This window comes from Phaenicophaeus curvirostris, chromosome 6 (genome assembly GCF_032191515.1).
Source record: "Phaenicophaeus curvirostris isolate KB17595 chromosome 6, BPBGC_Pcur_1.0, whole genome shotgun sequence".
NCBI classification, from domain to species: Eukaryota; Metazoa; Chordata; class Aves; order Cuculiformes; family Cuculidae; genus Phaenicophaeus; species Phaenicophaeus curvirostris.
The window spans coordinates 19,503,999-19,527,358 of record NC_091397.1 but is presented as its reverse complement, the minus strand read 5'-3'; the positions used below and the strand labels follow the sequence as shown (position 1 = coordinate 19,527,358).

At 42.5% G+C, this 23,360-nt stretch overlaps 1 protein-coding gene across 2 annotated transcripts in view; it reads right to left on the bottom strand.

Annotated features, from left to right (window-relative positions):
• The window catches only part of PIP4K2A (phosphatidylinositol-5-phosphate 4-kinase type 2 alpha), a 114,199-nt gene extending 91,736 nt beyond the window's left edge, over positions 1–22,463 (bottom strand). The window contains exon 1 of one of the 2 annotated variants that reach the window (XM_069859499.1): positions 22,290–22,463. In XM_069859499.1, coding sequence (XP_069715600.1) covers positions 22,290–22,430 — 141 coding nt within the window. In that variant the 5' untranslated portion in view covers positions 22,431–22,463. The remainder of the gene's footprint in view (positions 1–22,289) is intronic. The other variant, XM_069859498.1, reaches the window with a different exon arrangement.
• Between the last annotated feature and the right edge of the window lie 897 nt (positions 22,464–23,360).

Genomic DNA, 23,360 nt, shown 5'->3' with positions numbered 1-23,360 from the left:
CAACAAAACCCCAAACTCATTTCCTCCAATATTACCATATATACTGTAGAGTAGTTTGAAGAAAGCTGAACTCAAAACATTTGCTATATCACTGTAGGAAGGGTCCATATAGATTATTAACAAACTAAACAAAACCATTCAAACAAGAACACTTTATTTTGTTTACAAATTCTGACCATTACAGAAAACAAGTGCATGACAATATTTTGTTACTTACGAATAAACAGCGAGACAGTGCCTTTACATCAATCATTCACTGCATGCATGATAAATCAAGGTTAGGTTTAAAAGGCTTCAAAAGGGTTTATACAGAAACAAGATTGAGCTGGGAAACATGTCTTCGAAGAAGAGATGACAGAACAAACCAGAGCACTTGTGCTCAAAGATACAATTAGTTAAAAGCATCACCATTATCTCAATGCTATCGCATTTATTTTAAGTTTTTGTAGACAGGCTAAATACACGTCTGCTTTCACATACTGCTGAATTTACAGTTGTAAGATACGATACAGGAGCACTAGCATGGATTTCCATTTCTAGTATATGATGACTCCAAAATCTGGAGCAGGAGTTTAGGGAGGAGGGAAAGACGAAATCCTCTTGTAGGGGAATGATAAGGATTTCTCTGGAAAAGAATGTAAATCAGCAATTCATAAACACACATGGCATTGCATGACCTGAAAATGAGCTGCTCCTCTTTCAATCACACAGGTTACTCCAAAGGCAAATGATAAAGCTACCTATTTTGTTCTCTATTAAAGATGCAGCTTTGGAGGAAACCACAGTCAGGCTCTCCCATAGAAGCAGAGCCTAGAGAGGGATGAAGTATTGAGGAATTATACTTGTGTAAAAGATTCATGTACGGGAAGTGTGTAGGAGGGGTGGGAGGCAGCTGATCTCTCGCTTTCTGCCTTGGATAAATTCCTTCACAACCAGAAGAGCTTTAAAATACAGATTAAAGATTCCCAAGTATAACAGCCAAAGGCAGAAGAACTGAACCATTCTTTTCAGCCTTCTGAAACAAAGGCAAAAATACCTCCATCATCACAAAAAAAACCCCTCCTACACACCACAAACAAAAAAGCTCCAGAGGCTGCAACACAGCAGGAAGGTACCAGAGCCAGGGCTAAATTAAGAGTTTGCACTAGAACCAGCCAGTGCACAAGAACTCCAGCTGGGGAGAACTGCTTGCATTCATTACTGGCTGGTAATCAAGTACTGCTGTCAAACCACTTGTGCCCAATGCTCTGCAGCTCCTGAGACCCACATCATCTCTTTGCCAGTACAAGAATCGACTAATGTAAATATTTTCCTTCTAATATAAGTCAACCTTCTAATGGCATTCCTACTATTGACCAGTGTGCCACAGATCCTAGAAGGGTAGCACTGCTCCTCATTTTGCAGCCATGCATTCACTAGCCAAGCCTCCAGCAGAGAAGACTTGGTCCCAGTATTGTACAAAAGGAGACAACTAGTCAAAAAAAAAAGTAAATCAAGTGAGTCAGGTTTGGTTTAAATAGATGGAAGTCCAGGAGGGAGCAGACTTAAGACCACTTTCAGCAGCCATTTGCCATATTTACGTTTGCAGATAAGATTTATACAGATTGCGAGCTGAAGGAACTAGTAACTGCTTATCTTGAACCTGATCCTTTCATGTGTATTGTCCCATGGGACCTGGGTATACTGTTCTTTTCAGTCTTTTTGAGAGAGGAGGGAGTGGAACCAGCCAAACCCCCTGCTTCCTGCAAGCTGATGTTTTTGAAAAGAGACATTGGACTCTATATGTGTTGGAGAATATCACTTCACAGGTATTCTGAAGGCAGAATATGTAGGAATAGAAGATGCTCCACAACCCAAAGAAATTGCCACCTTGGAGAAGCATCAAACTATTTTTTAGGTTGGAGCTCAAATGAGGGGAGACAGGAAGAGTCCCCAGGTTGTTTTCAAAACAGGAGTTACATACAGGATTTGAAAAAACAACACTGAACATATTAAACAATGATGATATTTACATTAAGAAACAGTACTTAGTTAGAAAAGCACTATATGATCCTAAATACACATTTGCTTCCCCTTCAACATCTTAGCTCAATAGAGGAGTGCTTTGAGTTATCTACTCAGTGACCTGTTAGATATACCCAATACACCATGACAGCTTTAAAAGGGTCAGTTCTGATTCAACAAGTAGGTGAAACTCTCCTGGAAAAAAATAATGTAACTACATACAAGAGCTGTTCTTCCCCCCATTTTAGGTGTTAGTTTGCGCATATCATGCACACAAGTTGTACTGACAAGTAACTATCATCTTATGTATAGAAGCCTTTACATAAGAAACACTACGAAGTCACATTCAAATTAGAAACAAAAACTTGTGCTGAACGACAACAGTTAAAAGTCTACAAGAACCAGAAAGACCTGAACTGTTATGCAGTCTCGATTTTGACGCTTCACCCACACAAAGGCTGCAGACTAAGCATCACTTCTCATACAAAGGAGATAAAGATCTACAATTTACAACACAACATTAAATTTGCGTTACCTATAAAATTAGTTCTCTCATCAATTTCTGGACTAATTGTGCTTAGAATGAGGCTAACGCACTTCAAAACAGTTTACCTTGTAGTTCCAGCATGTAAAGGCAGGACCTTTTTACCCACAAGGCACAATGGAGGTTCAGAAATACTAAAAATAAATTTGATTTTTATTTCAGTCTTCCACCAAATCCAGTGTTTTAAATTAGACTTTAGTACTTGGCATACTTAACACCCAACTGTCATTCACACTTGACTTCCACATACTCAATATTTCCTCAGACTAGAAGTAGAATATTGGCTTTAAAACACCCTGAAATAAATGCATCCAATACTCACCACATCACAATAACTAGTAACTCATGTAACCTTAAGTTTTTTCAGTGAGGTACAGCATATTACTCCCTAGTTTTAACTCCCTTAGCTTTAGTCTTAGTTTTAATTGCTTTAGTCTCAAGATAATTTAACTCTCCTAGCTCCTCTACATAATACAAAGGCCCATTTATTTGGAATTCAGAGACCTCTATAATAACATAACAGACACAATAATGTAATAACACTTAACATTGTTCCCTATTAGTAATATATAATTTTACAGTGCAGTAATGTAACTGCAGTGATGTCACATAGATAGGTTTTAGTGTCTGTGAACTGGTCTTGTCATTCCTTCAGTACTGTGAAACACCACTCTAAAACAAAATCACCTAAGCAAGAACCAAAAGAAATTCTCAAATCATTCCAGTGGCTGACTTTACAGATACAGCCTTTTTGCGCCTTCTCAAAGACTTCATCACAAGTTTACTAAGGCATAGCCATTCATTTTGTACATACTCATGCAGTTATGGGTTTGCATCAGTTGTCCAAGATGTTTTCCACAGAAAGTACTACCTCACCCTTTATCGCTCATGAATTCAATTAGATTGACTTCTTGACCTGACAACCCTCTAACGCAAAAAAAATCCTAACGTGCTTCTACACCAAGAGCTGAACTAATCCAATATACAGTCACCTACTCCGTATGATCATACCAGGACTCATACAAATCCCGCAGTAATCTACTTTGCCCTTCTCCCGAACTAGTTGTATCAAAGTAAAAAGCCTTAGTAAGTATTTTTAACAGAAATCACTTGACCTAAATTAGTTTTTGCCATTAACCTTGGAATTCTTATGTATTTACTTTTTGGGATTAGAGGCTTAAGAAATTCCTCATTTCTTCCGAATTAAAAATTAAAAGAAAAACCTCATCCTACCACTTGTTTTACTATGTCCTTCTGTACACCACAATATTTTGGAAGTATGAAGGACTGCTCTGTCATTCTTTTTCTTTGCAACCATGGCAGCTGTAGCAAAACGGATGAGCAGGCAACTGATCCAGCATGCCTGTGTCCAAAATACAAGCCTGAAGTCTTGTCAAAGGTCCCATCCACCACAGTATATTAGATTTGATTTTTTTTTAACCAGTTAATTATGTCAACAATAGAACAGACTCCACATAGCTAATGCAGCAAGTGTTTCTTGGAAGGATTTGAGGCTGGCAACAAAAATATTTTAAAGCTTTTGCAACAGCTGCTTTTTATAGTTGAGCCCCAGAAAATGCAATGTATGTGAACAAGAGGATGCAGTTCGCTAACAGTGATGTTTCGATCTTTACAGTGCTTAACATATAGAAGAGATCTGTGCGAGGATATTGGAGAGCTTTCTCCGAGTATTAAAATATATTTTTAAATGAAATAATAGTTACAAAAACACATTTTAACACATTCAGAAACATGCAGATCAAGATTCAGTGGCCACAGTTAAATTTAATCAGAATCCATACTCCATTAGCAGCTGGAAGAGTTCCAGCAGCCGTCTGTGCCCTTGGCCATCTGCCAAGACCACTGATTGCATTTTAAGTCCCTTGAAATTACAAGGAAGTATTTGAATGTGACATTCTCCATTTTTGGTATAGTATTTACAATTTTCTCTTGTTGCACATAAAAAGTAGCTGTCTACCTCACCACCAATACATTTGCATTTTAGACATATAGTCAGACATACTTAATGTCACCTACATTTCAAATAGGTTTGGCACCTTCTGCAGACATGCTACTAACCCTTGATTTCCAGCTTCCTGAACCACAGGAAAGCAAAACACTAGTGATATCTAACATGAACAAACTATAGCTAGCACACAAATTTGAACTCAAATATGAAATTTAACCCATGGAGATAAAATGAAATTTCAAGCACTTACGAGTGCTATTGACAAGTATACTAGAGTCAAGCGTCAAAATTCTTGTCCAAAAGCCTTATTCAAGCCTAGCGCTCAGAGCCTTGCCATGCATTAACACATAGCTCTTACAACACCATTGTGCAGAAAACACTGAAACAAGGAGGAAATATTAAAATCAATCACAATAACTAAAAGTCTTTATGATACAACATCAAAATTAGAGAAGCTACTTTGGCCACATACAGAGAAAGCTGTGGAGTGTTACATCTCCCATGAACATCAGAATATACTTAGAATCATAGAACCACCGGGTTGGAAAAGAACCTACCGGATCGAGTCCAACCACTCCTATCAAACACTAAACCATGTCCCTCAGCACCTCATCCACCCGTCCCTTGAACACCTCCAGGGAAGTTGACTCAACCACCTCCCTGGGCAGCCTGTGCCAGTGCCCAACAACCCTTTCTGTGAAAAATTTTTTCCTAATGTTCAGCCTAAACCTCCCCTGGTGGAGCTTGAGGCCATTCCCTCTTGTCCTGTCCCCTGTCACTTGGGAGAAGAGGCCAGCACCCACCTCTCCACAACTTCCTTTTAGGTAGTTGTAGAGAGCAATGAGGTCACATGCAGTCACAATTCTCTCTGGAGACCTCCAGATGATAATATTTTATTGATCCAAAGTATCAGAGAACATCCAGGTTATGAAAAAAAAAGGGGGGGGGGGGGGCACATAGTCATGACTGAAACAACTCCTGCAGAAGCAACAGTAGAAAGGGAAGCAGGGGAGAAAACTTAACTCCCAAAACATAACACTGGTTCAGTAGACGGGCCAGAAGACTCTCAAAGTATTTGATACACACATCCTATATGGAGTAAACTCACCTTTGTAGAGTCCTCAGGCCCACATTGAGACCTGCATCATTAAAGAGCTGCAATACTTGCATAAATTATATGTATCATAGCTCATGCATAGCCTAGAATCAGGTCTTGAAAGCACACTAATACATAAGCACTGCCAGGTATCAGGTTTAATGTATGGAAATGTAATAGCATAAAATACTCATTGTCAGAATACCTGCTTCAAAATCAAAAGACCGCTATACAACACAATGCAGCACTACAGTGTTAAATTTTGCTCATCATCTGACTATATCTCCATGGCAGTCTAAGCCAACTTGAGGGCAGGATCCAGCCTGCTACCCCTCTGGCACTTTACTGGCCCTTTGTTGAGCTCAGCTGGTGGAGGGCAACCCAACCAGTACTCAGCAGTTAGATCAGCTCCGGCTGTGAGTTTCCAGCCTTTTGCTTCACAGCTGAGCTGAATTACATTGTTTGCCACTTGGCAAGCAGGAACAGCCTCACCTCCTCTCCCACTCTCTACCATCCCCTTCAATCAGAAAGCAAGTTGATTCAGCCATTGAACCCAGCAAAAATGAGAACAAAACAAAAGCCCAAAACACAGACTTTTTGCCAGATTAGTCACTGGTCTCTTAGCAAGCTGAATTGATTTACTGGATGATCAGACAAATACTAGAGCCAGCATAAACGAAGCAGTAGGAACTGGGCCTCCTTTTATTAAAGCTACAGACAGTTGAGAAGGGCTTGATCAGTTATTTATCCCTTTACCTTACGCCACAGGTAGTGCTACTGATCTGCTGCAATTTGTACTGATGGGACACAGTTTAGAAGAAAGACCACATAAGAAAACAGGGTGAGAAACCCTTGAATTTGAGGAACATCTTTTGTTGGAGTGGCAGCAATAAGAGACTTAATGTCAGTTTCTGAACAAAGACAATTTAAAACAGTGTGTTGAAACCCAGTAGATGCAGAAGAGTTTTTTTTAGTAAGCCAGTTAACTACTAGATTTACTACACAAAACACAGCAGCACACTGTAGCTGCACAAAAAAGTCATTTCAAGTAAAGTCCTCTTACATTTTTGCCCAGGTAAATATTATACCTGCTTGCTCAAGACAACTATAGAACAGTACTTCTGTGAGAGTTTATAAGCATACCAAGTATAAGCAAAGCTAAAACTGAAAAGCATGAGCCTGAAAGGAAGCAAGACCCTAAATCCAACAGCTCACTCCCATCATGAGGGGCACTGACTCAATGCACAGCTCTCCCTGCATCCTGCCAGGCAGTTCTGCCTGCTCTTTTTGCACTGGCTCTGGTATTTGTCAGATCCCACCAGAAACCAATTAATTTCCTAGAAGTATATCCTCCCAAGACAGATCTTTTTCCTGCTGAATTGAGAAGTTAAACAGCTTGGCCAAGGGTAAAATACTGAGGACAGCAGGGGAAAAAAAGAAAGGAAAGAGTAGGACCAAGACCAACAACTCCTGCTGCGGTGAAAGGAGGAAAAAGCGAAGTAACATGTTAAACTCAACCTAAGTTGCAGTTATCCCTTCCAAGACTCCTACTAGGACCATATAATCAGATCCCCTAAAGACATGTAGGTGCAAACAAGCTACTACAGCACTATCTATCAGGCAAAGTGTTATTCAGATCAAGCATAAGGTGTCCCTCAGGGAAAAGATTTACTAAGACACAACCCTAGGCCAGAAAGAGACACAGCCACAAAAGTGTAAATGATGCATGTTCAAAAATAGAGGGGAAGAGTAGGCATGGAAAAAAGGATACAATTTCTTCCCCCCTCCCCCCTCAAGTTTAAGTCACCAGCCTCTCTGAAGGGAGAGAAAACAACACAGCCCACCAAAGGACTGGGTTCACAGCACGCTTAGATAGAGATTTAGTCTTCTTTCTGCAAGGAATCACACAGCCCAGCTCCCAGTCTGCTATCTTGCCCACTTAAGAAGTCCCTAAAGAGAAGTAATTTAGCTCATTATTTTAAACAGGAGCAACTTGCTTCCTTTCCCTGTCCTTTCTGCTCCTCCTTTGCTGCCTCCAGAAAGGATTAATTTATGGCAGGAGATGCAGCTGCCCTGGCTGACCACCAAACCACACTCACACTGCTGGTAAAGGGGCTCTCCCAAGCCCAAGAGAAGGTGATGTTTTAGGCAGGACCACCCCTTTGCACCACTGCTCCATCACAGCTGCCCACTCTGATGACAAAGCCATCATGCCTTTAACAACTTGGCCAGAAATCAGAGAAACATAACTCTGTCCAAAACCACATACATAAATTCCCGAACAAAATTCCCCTCTGTCCTAGAAAACACTCACCCCCTTCCAGACAGAGAGGGAAGGTACAACATTAGCTTTAGATTTCTGGAAATCTTTGAGAGCATTGCATTACTGGCTTTGAGTTAGCCATTTCAGGCTTCCTGACCTTAAGTACCCCTTGGAAGGGAAAAACAGAAAAAAGGTAATAAATACTTGAAATAGTTCATTAGTAAATCACTGCAGAAAGTTAACGAGATTAAATGCCTTCAGTTTAATAGTGTTGGAGCCAAGTGACAAAGAAAACATCACTTGCGTAGATGATGTTTATATTCACAAAAGAAATATTTTACATTTCCATTAAAGCAATGCAACTGTTCTGCAGTCATAGCCTGGGAAGCTGAACATGATTAACAACATCGTGGACAGTTTCTGTAAGCTGTTAGCTTAATTCAGCTTTGAAGCGATCTTGCACTATTTGTTTAATTCAAATTCATGGTCGCAATTATCCTTCCAAAATTTCATAGACATGCACATGATCCTTGTACACTTTTAAGAGCAAATTTCACTGCCTGTAATGCAGCCATAATGACCAGCCCAGGACCAGTGCTCTACGCTGGATTTGTTGGACTGCATTTCTATTGCTGTTTCATTTAACACGGCTTTCCAGGGTGGGTGCAAAGTCGTCTGCTCAGAGGAAGCTGTGAAACAGGTAGTTAGTGCAACAGCAAATCCTGCTAACTCCACTAGAAGCCCCAGTCAGATTCTCTAGAGCACTTTCCTCCTTGCACTACTTATGCAAATGAACATGATCAAGGCTTTTGAACACACTTCATGAAGTGATAGGTTAATTAGGCAGGAAATCAGCTGTTCTGTCCTAGAAGATACAGTAAAATTCAGTGATATCAATCTTTTGACCAGTCTTTTTCTAAAACAAAAGAAGTTAAAATATGAAAAAATTGCAAGCTCCCCTCAGTTATGCAGTGGTAGTGCTATGACTCACTGCACACTATTTATTTTATGTTCAAGGAGTCTAAAAGCTGAGTATTTTCATTCCTGGTTTGCCAGGCTTGTTGAAAAATGTTCTCTGAAGCCTTAGTTTGGAAGAGCTGTTATGGCAAAATGATCCCAAAGAACACAAAATGCAGGTCAGACAAGACCCTTTTGCCCACCCTAACTCAAGCTCTAAGCCATTAGATATATCTAAAAACTTGGCTAAAAATAAATGGAAGTTAGTTTTGTCAGACACATGCATGTTTTTCCAAGAGTGATTAAGAAGTTGGGCACAAATTGTAGAGAGATTGCTGTATGGCACAACTGTCAACAACAATGCTACAACAGGGTTTAGCAATCCCAGACTAAATACATTTCAACAGTCAAGAATAAACTAAGTACTTTTTGCATAAACTAAGTGCCTACATGGTTACAACCTGCACGATTATATTTTAATTATTTGTCATGTCAAGCACATGAGGAGAGGGAAAAACATGACTACCCAGACAATTATTAGCCCATATTACAATCTGGTATGGAAAAGATACGGTGCACAGGAATCACATAGAAAAGCTTCAGATACAGACTGTACTACTCGGAAAGCTGAATCCCTTAGAGTTGCATGGCATGGGTGGTGGCACAACAATAACTTATAACAGGATTCACTTCCTAAGTCTTATCAAATAAGTGGGAAATGGCATAAAACACAGCTAAGCAGGAATGTGACCAACCAATTCTGAGCTCAAACTAGTCAGCTAGGCAAGCAATGCTGAGTAGCAGAGAATGTGTAGCTCAAGGATCATGCTTCACTACCACATCACTCTGTGGCTTCTTTCATCTACTTGAAGACAGAACATTAAATTTCATTGTCCAAGTGATCCAAGCCAACTTGCACCACTATTTGAGTCAGTTTTCAGTAGCAGGTGAAGAAAATCATGAAAGCTTTTGCAGCAAAAATACTTGTCTAGATAAGGAGCTATATGACTTTAGTCTTAAGAACTGTATGCAACCAAATCTATGTCCTTCCTTAAACAAACTAGGTTTATTTTTTTAAGTATGCTTGCCATGCCAAAAATGAGTTGGTCTAAGTTAACCTTTTTTTCCAAAGCCTTTGACCAGTAAATCCAATGTTCACAGAACACATCAAACACCTTTCCCCCCTCCCCACCCCCGCCCATTTTTGGAGGAACAGGCTATACATGAGTCCATCAGCAAGACAGGTGATCCAGGTTCCTTCTCCTTTTGCTTATTATCGAGGGCTAATACTGGTCAGAACAAGTTTAACTGAAGAACAAGCAAACCTAAAACATTAGTTATGTGCTTATGTGTGACAAGTCTCCTGGATTATGTCTTCAGTTCAAAAAGGTATCCACATGACACCACAAATAAAAGCAAGTTACTTCAGCTTCAAGTGCTATTTTCCACCAGCTGACTACAGGATGTCTAGAAAGTAACACACATTAAATAATGACATTTTAATTCCACTTCGTAAATAAAGTAATATAGGTTCCCTTAAATTATGAATACAGTTTTAAAATTACTTTTAGCCTTGCTATAGAGGTAAGCATAGGCACATCGCAGCATACTTAACTGAATTACTGTCTGCCAGCTATACCTCGTATTTCTATACTCCTCAACTCCACCTGTTCTTAATTAAACTTTTCTGAACTTTTGTTCAGCATTGTGCTGCCACAAAAATAGTATGGTATACTATGACAAAACCAAACAAGAGGAATTTTTTTCCTGCTCCAAATAACTCTTAAGACACTTAAACAAGTATTTTTACACGCCAAGTAAGGATCTCTGCATTTTGAAGGGCATTCATAGTGGTATGAACAAGACCTCAGGCACATCACTCCAGATTAGTTGGCAAGAACAAGCCCATTGTAAGAGTCACCACCATTCACATCCTAACGGACCTTCATGTTTCAGGTAAACAACATCACACAGGAGAAACCACTACTTCTAGGCTCTTTCAGTAAACTCTTAAGTGCTCAGCCTTTAACTGTGAAGCAAGTCATGTTCAACCAGAACATCTTAGGAAGTCATTCACAGGAAAATTAAACAAGTTGATGACTTGAGTACAAAAGCCTGGGAGATTTCCACAACAAGATAAGAGTATTAAAAAATCCTGCCAAATGACACCCAAGGAGAAGCTTGCGATGTACCTTCTCTGAAAGATGTAGCAAGTACAAAAATTATACCTGAAGAGTAATCAGCTTGGAGAGTGAAATAAAAACACTCACCACAGGTGATTGTTGTGCAGGGGAGGGCAGAGGAACCTCTGACAAGTGGTATTGAAAGATGTTGTGGAAAAGGAGAAAATGCACCACCATCCCATCACGGAAAAGGCATAGAGCACTAGCAAGATTCAAGATGCTCAAGATCTTGGTACTGTTTTGCTTTGATGTACTGCAACAGAAGTTGAGGATAGATAGGCAAGGAGTGCAGGATTCTGTGACCCCAGAGACATCTGAATCCTATTATCATCCCTGAGCCAACATAGCCCAAAGGATGTTTGCTCACTCAAAAGAAATAGCCAGCTATAACTGCCTGCAGCCATAGGTAGGAAAGAGAAAGCAGCATTGTTGCATCAGCTGAAGCCCAAAATAACAGCTGGAGAAACTGCTGTATCAGGGACTCCCTGCATCCACAGATATGGGCAAGATGTTCTGAAAACAGTGGTTGCAATGCTTTTTGCCGGCAACCTGGTACACTTGTTTGTTCAACAAGCACTAAGACTGTTTCTGTAAATTAGTTTTACCACTCATTTTCTGTGGGCCTGGGGAATATCCCAAGAGCTTTTCCCCATTTGCTTGGTCCTGTTCACTGAGCATGCATAGGAGGAGACTGGTATACAGATCATACATTGCAAGTGAATCATGAGTCATACTGAAAACATCACTAATCTGACAATTCTGCTTAAGACCTAAAAGAATAATTATACCAGAAAATTTCTCTTCAGTCCTCCCCTGCTAATCTTATTATTACCACAGCAGGGGAAACATCAAGAGCAGCAGGGAAATCCTAGTCCGCATCAGTCCCAAGCTGCTGCATGAGAGAGTTGCCCAGCTGCTGCACCTCACTGAGCATCCGACATTGCATTTTGGTGCAAGTGAGTCAGTCCCGAGCCCTCTAACTGCAAGTTTGTGGTGACTGAGGAGGTTGGGTATGGGCATTCCAGTGAAGTCAGCTTGAGAAAGACAACTAGGGATTTTCAAAAGCCAACTGTGACAGAATATGTTGATAAGTACTTCCCCTTCAAGGCCTTACCGTAAAAATAATTATATTTCAAGTGTAAACCTTTAAATATTACTACTTGGAGCAGGCAGTCTCAGATATGTACTTTATGACTCAAAAACTAATTTGCATATCATCTTTAAAACTGGAGTTACACATCTTTATGCAGGCTGTTTGAATAGGCCTGGAAGATACCACACTTTTCTTTCAGGACTCGAAAAGGTACAGAACCCCACCTAGTAACAGAATAGTACATAAGTACAAAGTCCTGAGGAGAGATCTGTCTAAACAGCATCTTGGTGATTGTTTTCATTATTTGTAAAAAAAGAAAAAAATAAATCATGCAATAATTCATGAAACAGGGATACTCAGAGGCAAATTTTACAACTGCTAGCCTGGATGCATCTGTGCCACATTTCTCAGAATTACATTGAAGCCAAAAGTAACCTTGTCTACCCCTAGCCCTGTATTTTAAAAATGGCAAAAAGCAGTATTAGGATCATAACTTCAAAACCTAAATTAAAAATAAAAACAGATACCCCATGTCTCACTCAACTGCCTTCTCAATTCTTGGCAAATTGCAATTTTGTCTCCCCAAGCCATCTCTTGATTCAGATCAAAATACAAACAGTCAGAAAGATTGCAGCAGGAAGGATAGAATTACAACTTTGCATTTCTAATGTTAATCTTGCAATTTGTGTCCTGTTCCAGGCAAACGTAACAGATTTATACACTGTAAAGGCTCTGATAATTACATACTTAAACAGTACTTCTCTCTGAGCTCCTCTAGAAAGTTCTGTTAGAATCATCCAGAACCCACATCACACCGTAATGCCAGCACATGCTCTCTAACTACAGAGACCTTACATGGTTGAGAAAGAAAACAAGTGCACCAAACAAAAATACAACCAGCAACACCACAACATCAGAACTGTCTGTACCTGCCTGGTTTTGGTACCTAAATGATTTAGCAAGGCTCTACAAAACACTGGGCAACATGATCAAAGCTGAATTAAACTCTCCAAAACAGCTTTAAGCCTACTTTGCAACAGCAGATGCCACAGATGAAGGGCATTATATCAGTACTACTAGTTTAATAACAATTATTGAAGCTTGGCCCCACAAGCTAATCAGATATTGCTCAGTTTCAGTTCAGGATAATAAAATTGTTACTAAGGTAACAATTTGACTGGTCTTAGGCTAACTAAGTTGGGTATCTTCCTCTCTCCCTCTTCCAGAAAACCTCCCAAAACCCAGTAACTGCTAGAGTCACAAGCTCGATATCCTACAAAAAAGACCCCAAACACTTAAGGTAGGATTCTCAAGAATTACTGTTCTTTAGAAGGCCTTCCAAATGTTGGCATTTACCTCCAAACACAACTTCAAAAATTTCAGCCTCTGGGAAGCCATTACAACTTTCCTGAAGACATTTATTCTCTAACTGGACAGGCAAATTATGAGGTTAGATGGTTCAGCACATTTGAAAGACCAAGACTGAAGAGATGCCCAAAAACCAATAGGTACAATATAAACATTACTGTCTTTTACAAAACACACGACCATTTCAAAAGGTTAAAATAGTTGAGAAAGGTCTCTGTTGAAAGTGCAGAATCCACAGTGAGAATAAGTGGTTTTTTACTATGAGCAGCCATGAGCTCCGAACTACCAAATATGAAATTGAGCTGCAGAAACAAGAGCACTGACCAGTGAAAGCATACACAGAGCTATCAGAGTCCTTTCAACCAACCTAAGCAACTATAAAAACTCACCTTAAAGTACACGTTTCAGTCTCATCTGAAACTGGTAGACATGGGCTGGTGTGGTATTAAAAATTCTGCCCTACTCACTTCTACATTAGTTTTTCCTCTAGCACATCTCCCCAAATGAATTTACCACAGGAACAGATCACTGACAAGGACTGGAAACAAGTCCAGCAGCTGCAGCTTTACCTGGCTTCCATACTACAGAGGCTGTGGTTTGATTAACCTTATGACAGCTCAGGCTGGCACCTCCTTACAAACAAGTTATTTTGCCTCATGTTCTTTCTGCTGGCACAGCACACATTTGCACGGCTGGATGATCAACTTCGGTGAATTACAGTCTATTTAAAAATTCCTCAGAAAGTATTATTTTTGCTGGATTATTACTTTGGAGCCGTGTAATTACTAAAAAGGAAAACAGATATGACTGAATTTGTTAACTAGGAAGACTGGAACGGCAGAGACTTGATTGACAAAATACAAACACAGGAACAGCAGAGTTGTGAGTGATGACAACAGTTGACTAAGACATCAAGAGGGAGACTGGAAAAAGTGGAAGATGAAACAAGTTAGAGAATCTCCCTACAGCTGCTTGAAGTCCCAGCCTCACCAAGGAGCTTCCTAACAACATCACAGAAGGGAATGTGACTTTTTCAGCTTTGTCTTACAAACTAAAAGGATCATGAATATACTCACAGCTGTGTTAAGAATATTAAGGTTGCCTTGGGAACTTGCAATGCACACAAAAGAGCTGGATTAGACTAATTATCTTGCCTCAATACACAAGGTAGTTGTTCACTAGGTCTGATGAAAATTAAGTACTCTAAAAGGTGTATGGCCATAAGTATTTACACCACAAACTATTCAACCTCACTCTCTGAAAATAAAGCTGATCTTTTCAGTTTGTGACATCCATCACTACAGCATTCAGATACTTCAAACAAATTTCACAACACCCTTATTAAGCAATCTCTCAAGGCAAAACTAATTAACTTATTATCGAACAGCCCAGGCTCTATAGGAAGACCACAAGACAGATGTTCACATAGCAAGCCATGTGCAAGAAGTTACCATCTCAACAATTCAAAGCTGACCCATTCCACCACATACCGGCATAGAGACCACGAAAACAGGGTTTGTCATTACCATACCAGAGCCAAGGCAGCAATTTCTTAGGCTGCTTCAGCTATTTTGCAAACTGCAAACACGTGCTTTAACAACAGTGAAAATTATGAAGAGAAATAGCAACTTTTGTTAGGCATCTACATATAAAGCATGAAGTAAAAAAGGTGAAAAAATGTGCAAATAGTCCTCGGGAGTAAACATAAAATAATTACTTCATACTGGAGACCATTACCCACAACAGCATTTGATCACTTAGAAGTCAGAAGAAAATGATGATGAACATATACTTCTTTCAAGCCTTTAAAACCTCATAGAATCACCAGGTTGGAAGAGACCCACTGGATCATCGAGTCCAACCATTCCTATCAAACACTAAACCATGCCCCTCAGCACCTCGTCCACCCATGCCTTAAACACCTCCAGGGAAGGTGAATCAACCCCCTCCCTGGGCAGCCTGTGCCAGTGCCCAATGACCCTTTCTGTGAAAAAATATTTTCTGATGTCCAGCCTAAACCTCCCCTGGTGGAGCTTGAGGCCATTCCCTCTTGTCCTGTCCCCTGTCACTTGGGAGAAGAGGCAAACTTCCTGCTCTCCACAATCTCCTTTCAGGTAGTTGTAGAGAGCAATGAGGTCTCCCCTCAGCCTCCTCTTCTCCAGGCTAAACAACCCCAGCTCTCTCAGCCACTCCTCCTAAGACCTGCTCTCCAGCCCCTTCACCAGCTTCATTGCTCTTCTCTGGACTCGCTCCAGAGCCTCAACATCCTTCTTGTGGTGAGGGGCCCAGAACTGAACACAGTATTCGAGGAGCAGTCTCATCAGTGCTGAGTACAGAGGGAGAATAACCTCCCTGGACCTGCTGGTCACACCGTTTCTGATACAAGCCAAGATGCCATTGGCCTTCTTGGCCACCTGGGCACACTGCTGGCTCATGTTCAGTCAGCCGTCAACCAACACCCCCAGGTCCCTCTCCTCCAGGCAGCTTTCTAGACAGACTTCTCCTAGTCTGTAGCACTGCATAGGGTTGTTGTGCCCCAAGTGCAGGACCCGGCACTTGGCCTTGTTAAACCTCATGCTATTGGACTCAGCCCAGCGGTCCAGCCTGTTCAGATCCCTCATAGTTCAAAGTTAACTAACCTTTCAAGATGTCAAGACACCTGTAAGCCAACAACAATTATAATTGAGCGCTTAGCTCCAGCAAGTTTACAAGATCAATAAATAAAAGGTAGTTTCACTTTATTCTACAGTTGTCATGAAGTGACATAATGTACAGCTACCCTATGGAACTCCACAGCACAAGATGTTTTCATGGAAGCGCAGAAGGCAGGACTGTATAGCAGGAACTGCATAATGGGGTGAGTCTGTCATAGTACAGAAAGTTTGTCACCCTGAAACTACAGAAGGAACATCTACTAGTCTTTAGCCAATGGGCATAACACAAGCGTCTGCTTTAATGAGCAAGGAATTTGAAAATAACCCCCTAAAGACTCTTTCTTAAAGCATCTGGTTCAGGATACTCACATAAGATGACTAAGTTGAGTGAGCAAAACAAATTTGTGCTGCCTGTTTGCTTTGTTGAACATCGTCCAGCCCTTCCCAGTAGACTAAATGAAACTCAGTTTTAAAAAAAAAATTTATAGGCAAAAGATAAGCCTAGCCTTTGCAGCACCTTATCATGTAGAGCGGAAGAAGCCAGAGAAAATAGCTGTGAAACTGCTGTCAGAGCACTTTTCATAGTCCTTCCCACCTCAACTCTAACAGAAGCTATTGCATGTGTCCCTTTCAACAGTTAAAGGGGACATGGAACACCACTCCCACTTGCAGAAACATTTACTACCTTTAACTCAACCATAATATTTACAATTTGTATTTTTACTACTTCATCCACTCAGTTGCAAAAGCAGTATGAAATTAATTTCTGCAGTACACAGAGCTTGACACCCCAAAACCCCCAAGTTCTCAATAAACAGCTCTTCCTGTTCTACTTCCCTATGTACACAAACATCTGGGCTGAGTGCCCGGCTGACTTTATTTTAAAATAGTTCTAATTGCTTTATTATCTGCTGTGCTGTAATCAATGCTTGTTAATACATTGTTTCTTCCTACTTCTTAGAAAGAGCCTTCTCCCATGTAGTCTACCACCACCTCCATTAAACAATGAATAAGCTTCTTTGTTTTTCAAGCTCACTGCTAGAAATCTGGAGTGAACCTTAAGATCAGTAAATTTAGTTTATCTTTGTCTCAGTCATCTTGAAAAGCTGCTTAACGCACAACTGCCATAGTGACATTCTTCACCAATTACAAACACTAGCAATACAGTCGACAATGTAACTGATAAGCAGCCCTCCCTTTCTCAGTTTCCAACCAACCTGTTGTGCCAACAGCTGATGCCATGAGTCACCATTATAGTTCAATAACTTCAGGGTGCCACTAGTGTCACTGTCATTTAAGATCATATTAGAAGTATAAGAGTTGGTAACTTCTGGGTCCATAAGTTACAAGAGATATTGCTTGTAAGGGTTTGGTTTTGTGGATTTTTTTCTCTCCCCTCTTTAAAAGCAATTGACCATAAACGTAAGTCAATGGATTTTACTCCAGAGGGTATAACATAGCTTTTAAATATTTTAGGCTTCATCTTTCTAATGATCTACTCAGCAAGCTCCTTTCAGTGTCATTCTCCTAAACATAAAACATTTCAGGACAGGAAGTTCTTTGGAGAGAGGCTAGGTAAGTCTGTACTGAGGAACTCAAAGCTGCAAACCAAGAGGATACGCATTTACTTAACAAGCTTTCCAGTGCTGTGTTAAAACACAAGGACAGGCATGTGTAAATGAGCTATTTGTGTATTTGTCAGGATACAAGTTTGCAACAGGAAAGACAAGTATGCTAGCTGAGAAAAAAACAAACTGAAAAATGGACAAGAACACAGACATTTTGTAAGTTTCTACAGAGATAGAGAAGCCTTTCTAACATGATCAAATACACCCTAGCATGTATGAAGGAGAAAAATGCATTTACTTGTCAGTCTTTTTTTCTCACCACTTCTAACAGTTAATGCATCCATGAGTTACACTGGTGAACAGAGGAGTTCCATGTTTCTCACTCCTTTAATTATTCTGTCCTTGTGTCATTCCAGTTTTGTTAAAAAGATCAAGCCAGATTACTGCCAGGAGTGCAACAGTAGCATAAGGCTCACAGTGCCTCATGTAAGCAGTTGTAGAAGGTCCTGGAGTTTATTATCTGTTGAATTCTTCACCCACGGAAAGAACACTCATTCTGCAATATGCTGGGGGTGAAAAAAAAAAGTAATTTGATCCATGTATTCTTATTGTTCCACTCGCTCATTAAGCGGCAAGCACCATTGAGAAGTCAGGCACTGCTAAATTTTTAGATCAGCTTGTAATCATCCAAGAAACAGATGGTGATTACAGATTCCAGGGTTGGGGGAGTGGTGTTTGGTTGTGTGGTTTTTTGGTTTTTGTTTGTTTTTTTTTTTTTAACTTGCACAGTATGCTCAGTAACTTCATTAGGCATTCACTCTCATCTCCTAAATATATTCAATTTAATAGTTGACAAAGTAGGCGTAGTCTCCAGCAGTCTATTTCTTTAAATAATTTTGAAATAAAGAAAACACTATTAATTTTCTTCCACTTTTGTAGGTGATATGTTTTGAAGGACATAAGCCTAGTTACCTATGAAATCCTAGCTTTCCTAACAAGCTTCTAACAGAAGCCTACAACCAACACGATCAAGAGACAGCTCACCATCATTGTGTCTGGCACAATCTTCATAGGCTGCAGAAAACACAGAATATCTGGCTTTCATTTGTGGCGCACAAAACAAGCAAGGGTTACTTCCAAAAGCTCTAGGCAAAAAGTTACATGTCATCTTCCTTCCTTCCTTCCTTCTCCTCCTTCCCACAGTTATTAGGAATCCACCAGCAGCACCAATATGGAGGTAAGAACAAGGCTGTTATTTACAACATTAGTTGTAAATGAAATATTACAATTATGTTAACTAGCTAAAAATATAGCTTTAAGTCATAGTAACCTCTGAGTTTAACTATCTGTTTCAGTAGCACAGCCAGGTTATCATCTTTGACACAGGGTAAAAGACAGATAGGATCAACTCCTAATGATGTAGATGCCTGTAAGATACAAGCACAAGACAATTAGCATTTGCTGCTACAAGGCATCAGTATTATAGTCTCATCTACAAAATGGGACACAGTTGCTTTCACTTAGCAGAAAGTTTCTTTGGACAACGTACTTCAGCATACTAGGAAATGAATTTACAGCTCTCCAAATGTGAGCATGTATTTTCTTCCTTCTTAAGATATTTATGTAATGTCTACATGTTTTCCCTTCGCATGCCCTCCTAAGAGATTTCTGAATTTGACTGCATAACCAAGTATGATTTTGCATAAGCTATCTCCCTACTTCTACCTAAACCACCGAGACCACTAAAGCAACCTGCCTACAGCTTCTTGGATGAGAAGATAATTTATAAGAACCTTGGGTAGTAGACACCTCCCTGAAGATTTTTCCTATTAAGAACTTGCACCTCTGCCATAAGCCTGACTGCTTTGAGACACCAGTGCTCAAGATCTCCCTCTCTAGAATCAACTGTCCTGTCCTAGGAGAAAATGTAAGAGAACAGTTCATGTAACTTCTTTAGACAGAAATTCTTCATAGCTTGAATTTAAAATCTGAAAATCCTCCAAAACTCAGCTATCAAATATAGCAGTATTTTGGCCCCAAGATCAAAAAAGTTTAAAAGCTTGCAGAAAAATCTGCTTTTCCCTTTATCTTCATCAAGTGCTTCCTTCCAATACACACCACATCCTGTCAGAAATGTGGGAACTGCATCTCAGCTTCACTGTTTCAATACATACTTATCTCCCAAGACGGTAAGATTCAGACTGCTATTGTCTCATTAATTGACATGCATCACAGTAAAAGTAGTCTTAAATATGACTCTTCAGATTACTACTATATTCTAGGATTATTTAATTACTATCACAATGAACTACATTCAACAATAATTTCCTAGTCTAACCTCCTCTTACAGACTTCAGTATATTCTTCTAAGAAACTTCATGCTCCTTAATTCCCATTCTTAATGAATCCACACACATAATTCATATTTCTCCTGTAAGAAATTCTTACCTGTGATAAGAGAGCCCGGCCACACTGAACACTTACTCGCATTTGCTGGACAGTACTACATCAAGCATTATAAACTGACAGAGTAAGCATCTAACAAAGGAGCCTGCAACACTTCAACACTCTCCTTAGCCAAGATGACACATGTTTAGATTTGGATGCAAACTTATTCTTATGGTCTCTCATTCACAAGGATTTTGCTTCCATGGGGCCCAAAGCACTATTGATAATTACACACCTTGCAGCAGGTTAAATAAATGGAAGAACAACTGCAGAACACACAGCAGATACTCACACGTACAACCATCATCTTTCTATGAACATGAAGCTGCATTTCTTCAAGCCTAGTGTGTTGTGAAGCTCACTCTTCAAGCCCCACCATCAAAAGGGTTTTAATTTATGATGACTAGTTTTACCTGCATGCGCTTCTTTATTACAGTTTCTAACAGGAATACTTTGTACACCACAGTAATACATGACTGTGGGAGTCATGTACGGTATTGCATTTGCCACTTTTTACTTTGGTATTATTTGCACAGCACCAGGGAGGTCTCTCCTCTGCCAGTAGTAGTATCTCCAATAGGAACACAGGTAGCAATGAGCTGTTGCAACAGGAAGATACGCTTTCCTCAGGGATCTTCTCCCTTGTCCTCCTCAAGGAGGCTGCCGATAGCTAGCACACTGCCATTCAGTAGAAGTCTCCTACCCTGTAATTATCAGCTTGCTTCCTTTCATTAAAGAGGCCTGTTTGGGAGTTTTTCTATTAACAATGCTAGCCACTGAAGGAAGAGGAAGGGAAACTGATGCATTTAAGCCCAATTCTGGCATATCACACACTTCTACAATTAGAGATCTTTTTGTGTTGTAGATAAATATCTGGTTTCTTATCAGTTCATGACATAGGATACCACGGCTGCCTGCTGACCTACAGAAACGCAGACTCCTTTGTCGCGGTTTCCTACCGGCTCCCAGGGCTATCTTAAGCAGGCTATTTAACCTCACTAGAGCTTCTCCTCCGTCATCCTCACCATATTGGTAGGTGCAGTTTGAGCATCTCCCCCCAGATCATGACTCCGGGCACTGGGCTGTTACTGCGGGTCTGACAGCGCTTAGCCTTGATGCTCAGCCCCCAGGCTTTGGGCAAGGACCACAAAACGCGCACAAAGGAAAAAAAACATAGGATTTGGATGCGTAGAAAACAAAAGGAACACCGAGTCAATACCACAGGCTGCTCTGCCTGTTTAATTAAGCCGTTACAAAATTTGTAGTCTAACCTCAAATCGCACACAGACAATTATTCTCACAAGCTCTTTAGCGGCGAGAAGCGACCCGTACAAACCCAACGTTTGGACGTACGGACTTTGCACCAGTAAGAAATGAGACATCTCCGGCTTAACCGCCCCGATACCTTATTTTAGGTGACCTTTGGGCTCCACACTCCTAACCCGCCCCGGCATCTGCTCGAAGCCTACGAGTCGAGCCTCGTAACGCCCAAGCATAACGCCCAAGCCCTGTGACGCGTTCCCGGGGCTCCCATTCCCCCCGCTCCGCAGCAGCATCTCCTCGGCCGCAGGGCGAGTGTTGCAATCCCGCCGCTTCCCCGCACCGCTCGCCGACCCCGACCCTCCCGCGGGAGGCATACGGGAACGACCCGGCCCCCGGAGCGACGCTGCTGCCCGCACCGCATCCGCGGCGGCTCCGCGGGACACGGGGCACCGTGCAGACCCGCCCTGAGCCTAACCCCGCTCCGACCACCCCGCAGCTCCGCATCTCCCCGCACCGACACCCCCCCCCCCGCAGGTCTACACCGACCCTAACCCCACATCGAACCTCCCCGCAGCTCCGCATCGTCCCTAACCCCGCATCGACCACCCTCGCAGTTCTGCATCTCACCGCATCGACCCTGCCGTAGCTCCGCACCATCCCTAACCCCGCACCGACCCCCTTGCAGCTCCGCACGGGCCCGCACAGACGCCCCTAACCCCGCACCGATCCCCCTTACCCCGCAGCTCCTTATCGCCCCTAATCCCGCACCGACCCACCCCGCAGCTCCGCATCGCCGTGCGTCGCCCCTCACCCCGCACCGAGCCCCCCTAACCCCGCAGGACGCCGGGGTGGGGGTGGGCCCCGCAGCACGGCGCTTACCGAGTGGTTGACCCCCCACATGAGGACGCTGAGCAGCGGGTCGCTCGCCCGGAACAACTTCACTTTTTGCGCCACGAAGTGCTTTTTCTTGGTCTTGGTTTTACTCGCCATGACGGGCACGATGCCGCCGGGGGCCGCCATGGCGCGGCGGGGCCGGGCGGCGGGTCGGTGTGCGGGCCCGGGGCGGTCAGGGCCCCAGCGCCGCGGGCGCGCGAGGGCGGCGGGCGGCGAGCGGGCAGGCGCGGAGCCCCGCGCGCATCCCGGCCTGGGCGCCGCTGCCGCGCGCTGAAATGGCCCCGCTCGCGCGCCGCGGCCCCGCCCCCCCCCCCCCCCCCCCCCCCCCGCCGGGGGGAGCCACCGCCCGCCACGCACCGCGCGCCGCGCCCCGCCCCGCCCCCGCCCCGCCCCCGCCGCGCGCGCGGGAACGGCCCCTGAGGGCTCCCAGATCGTCCGGTCCCGCCGGGCCCCGGCCCCGCCGGCCCAGCGAGCCCCGGCCCCGAGGGCTTGAGCACCTCCAGGGATGGAGACCCCGCCGCTCCCCGGGCAGCGCGCTCCAGTGCCTCACCACTCCTTCAGCAAAGACATTTCTCCTAATATCCAGTCCTTCCATGTGACCTGCCATGTCGAGGCCATTTCCTCTCATCACTTGTTACTTTGAATCATAGAATAGTTTGGGTTGGAAGGGACCTCAAAGCCCATCCAGTTCCAACCCCCCTGCAGCGGGCAGGGACACCTCCCACTAGCTCAGGCTGCCCAAGGCCCCATCCCGCCTGGCCTTGAACACCTCCAGGGATGGGGCAGCCACAGCTTCACTGGGAAACCTGCGCCAGCACCTCACCACTCTCATCGTGAAGAAATTCTTCCTCAGATCTAGCCTAAATCTGCCCTGCTCCAGTTTATAGCCATTGCCCCTAGTCCAACCACTACAAGCCTTCGTAAACAGACCGCCCCCAGCTTTCTTGTAGGCCCCGTTCAGGTATTGCGAAGTCTCTACAAGATCTCCTCAGGGCCTTCTCTTCTCCAGGCTGAACAAGCCCGACTCTCTCAGCCTGTCCTCGTATGGGAGGTGTT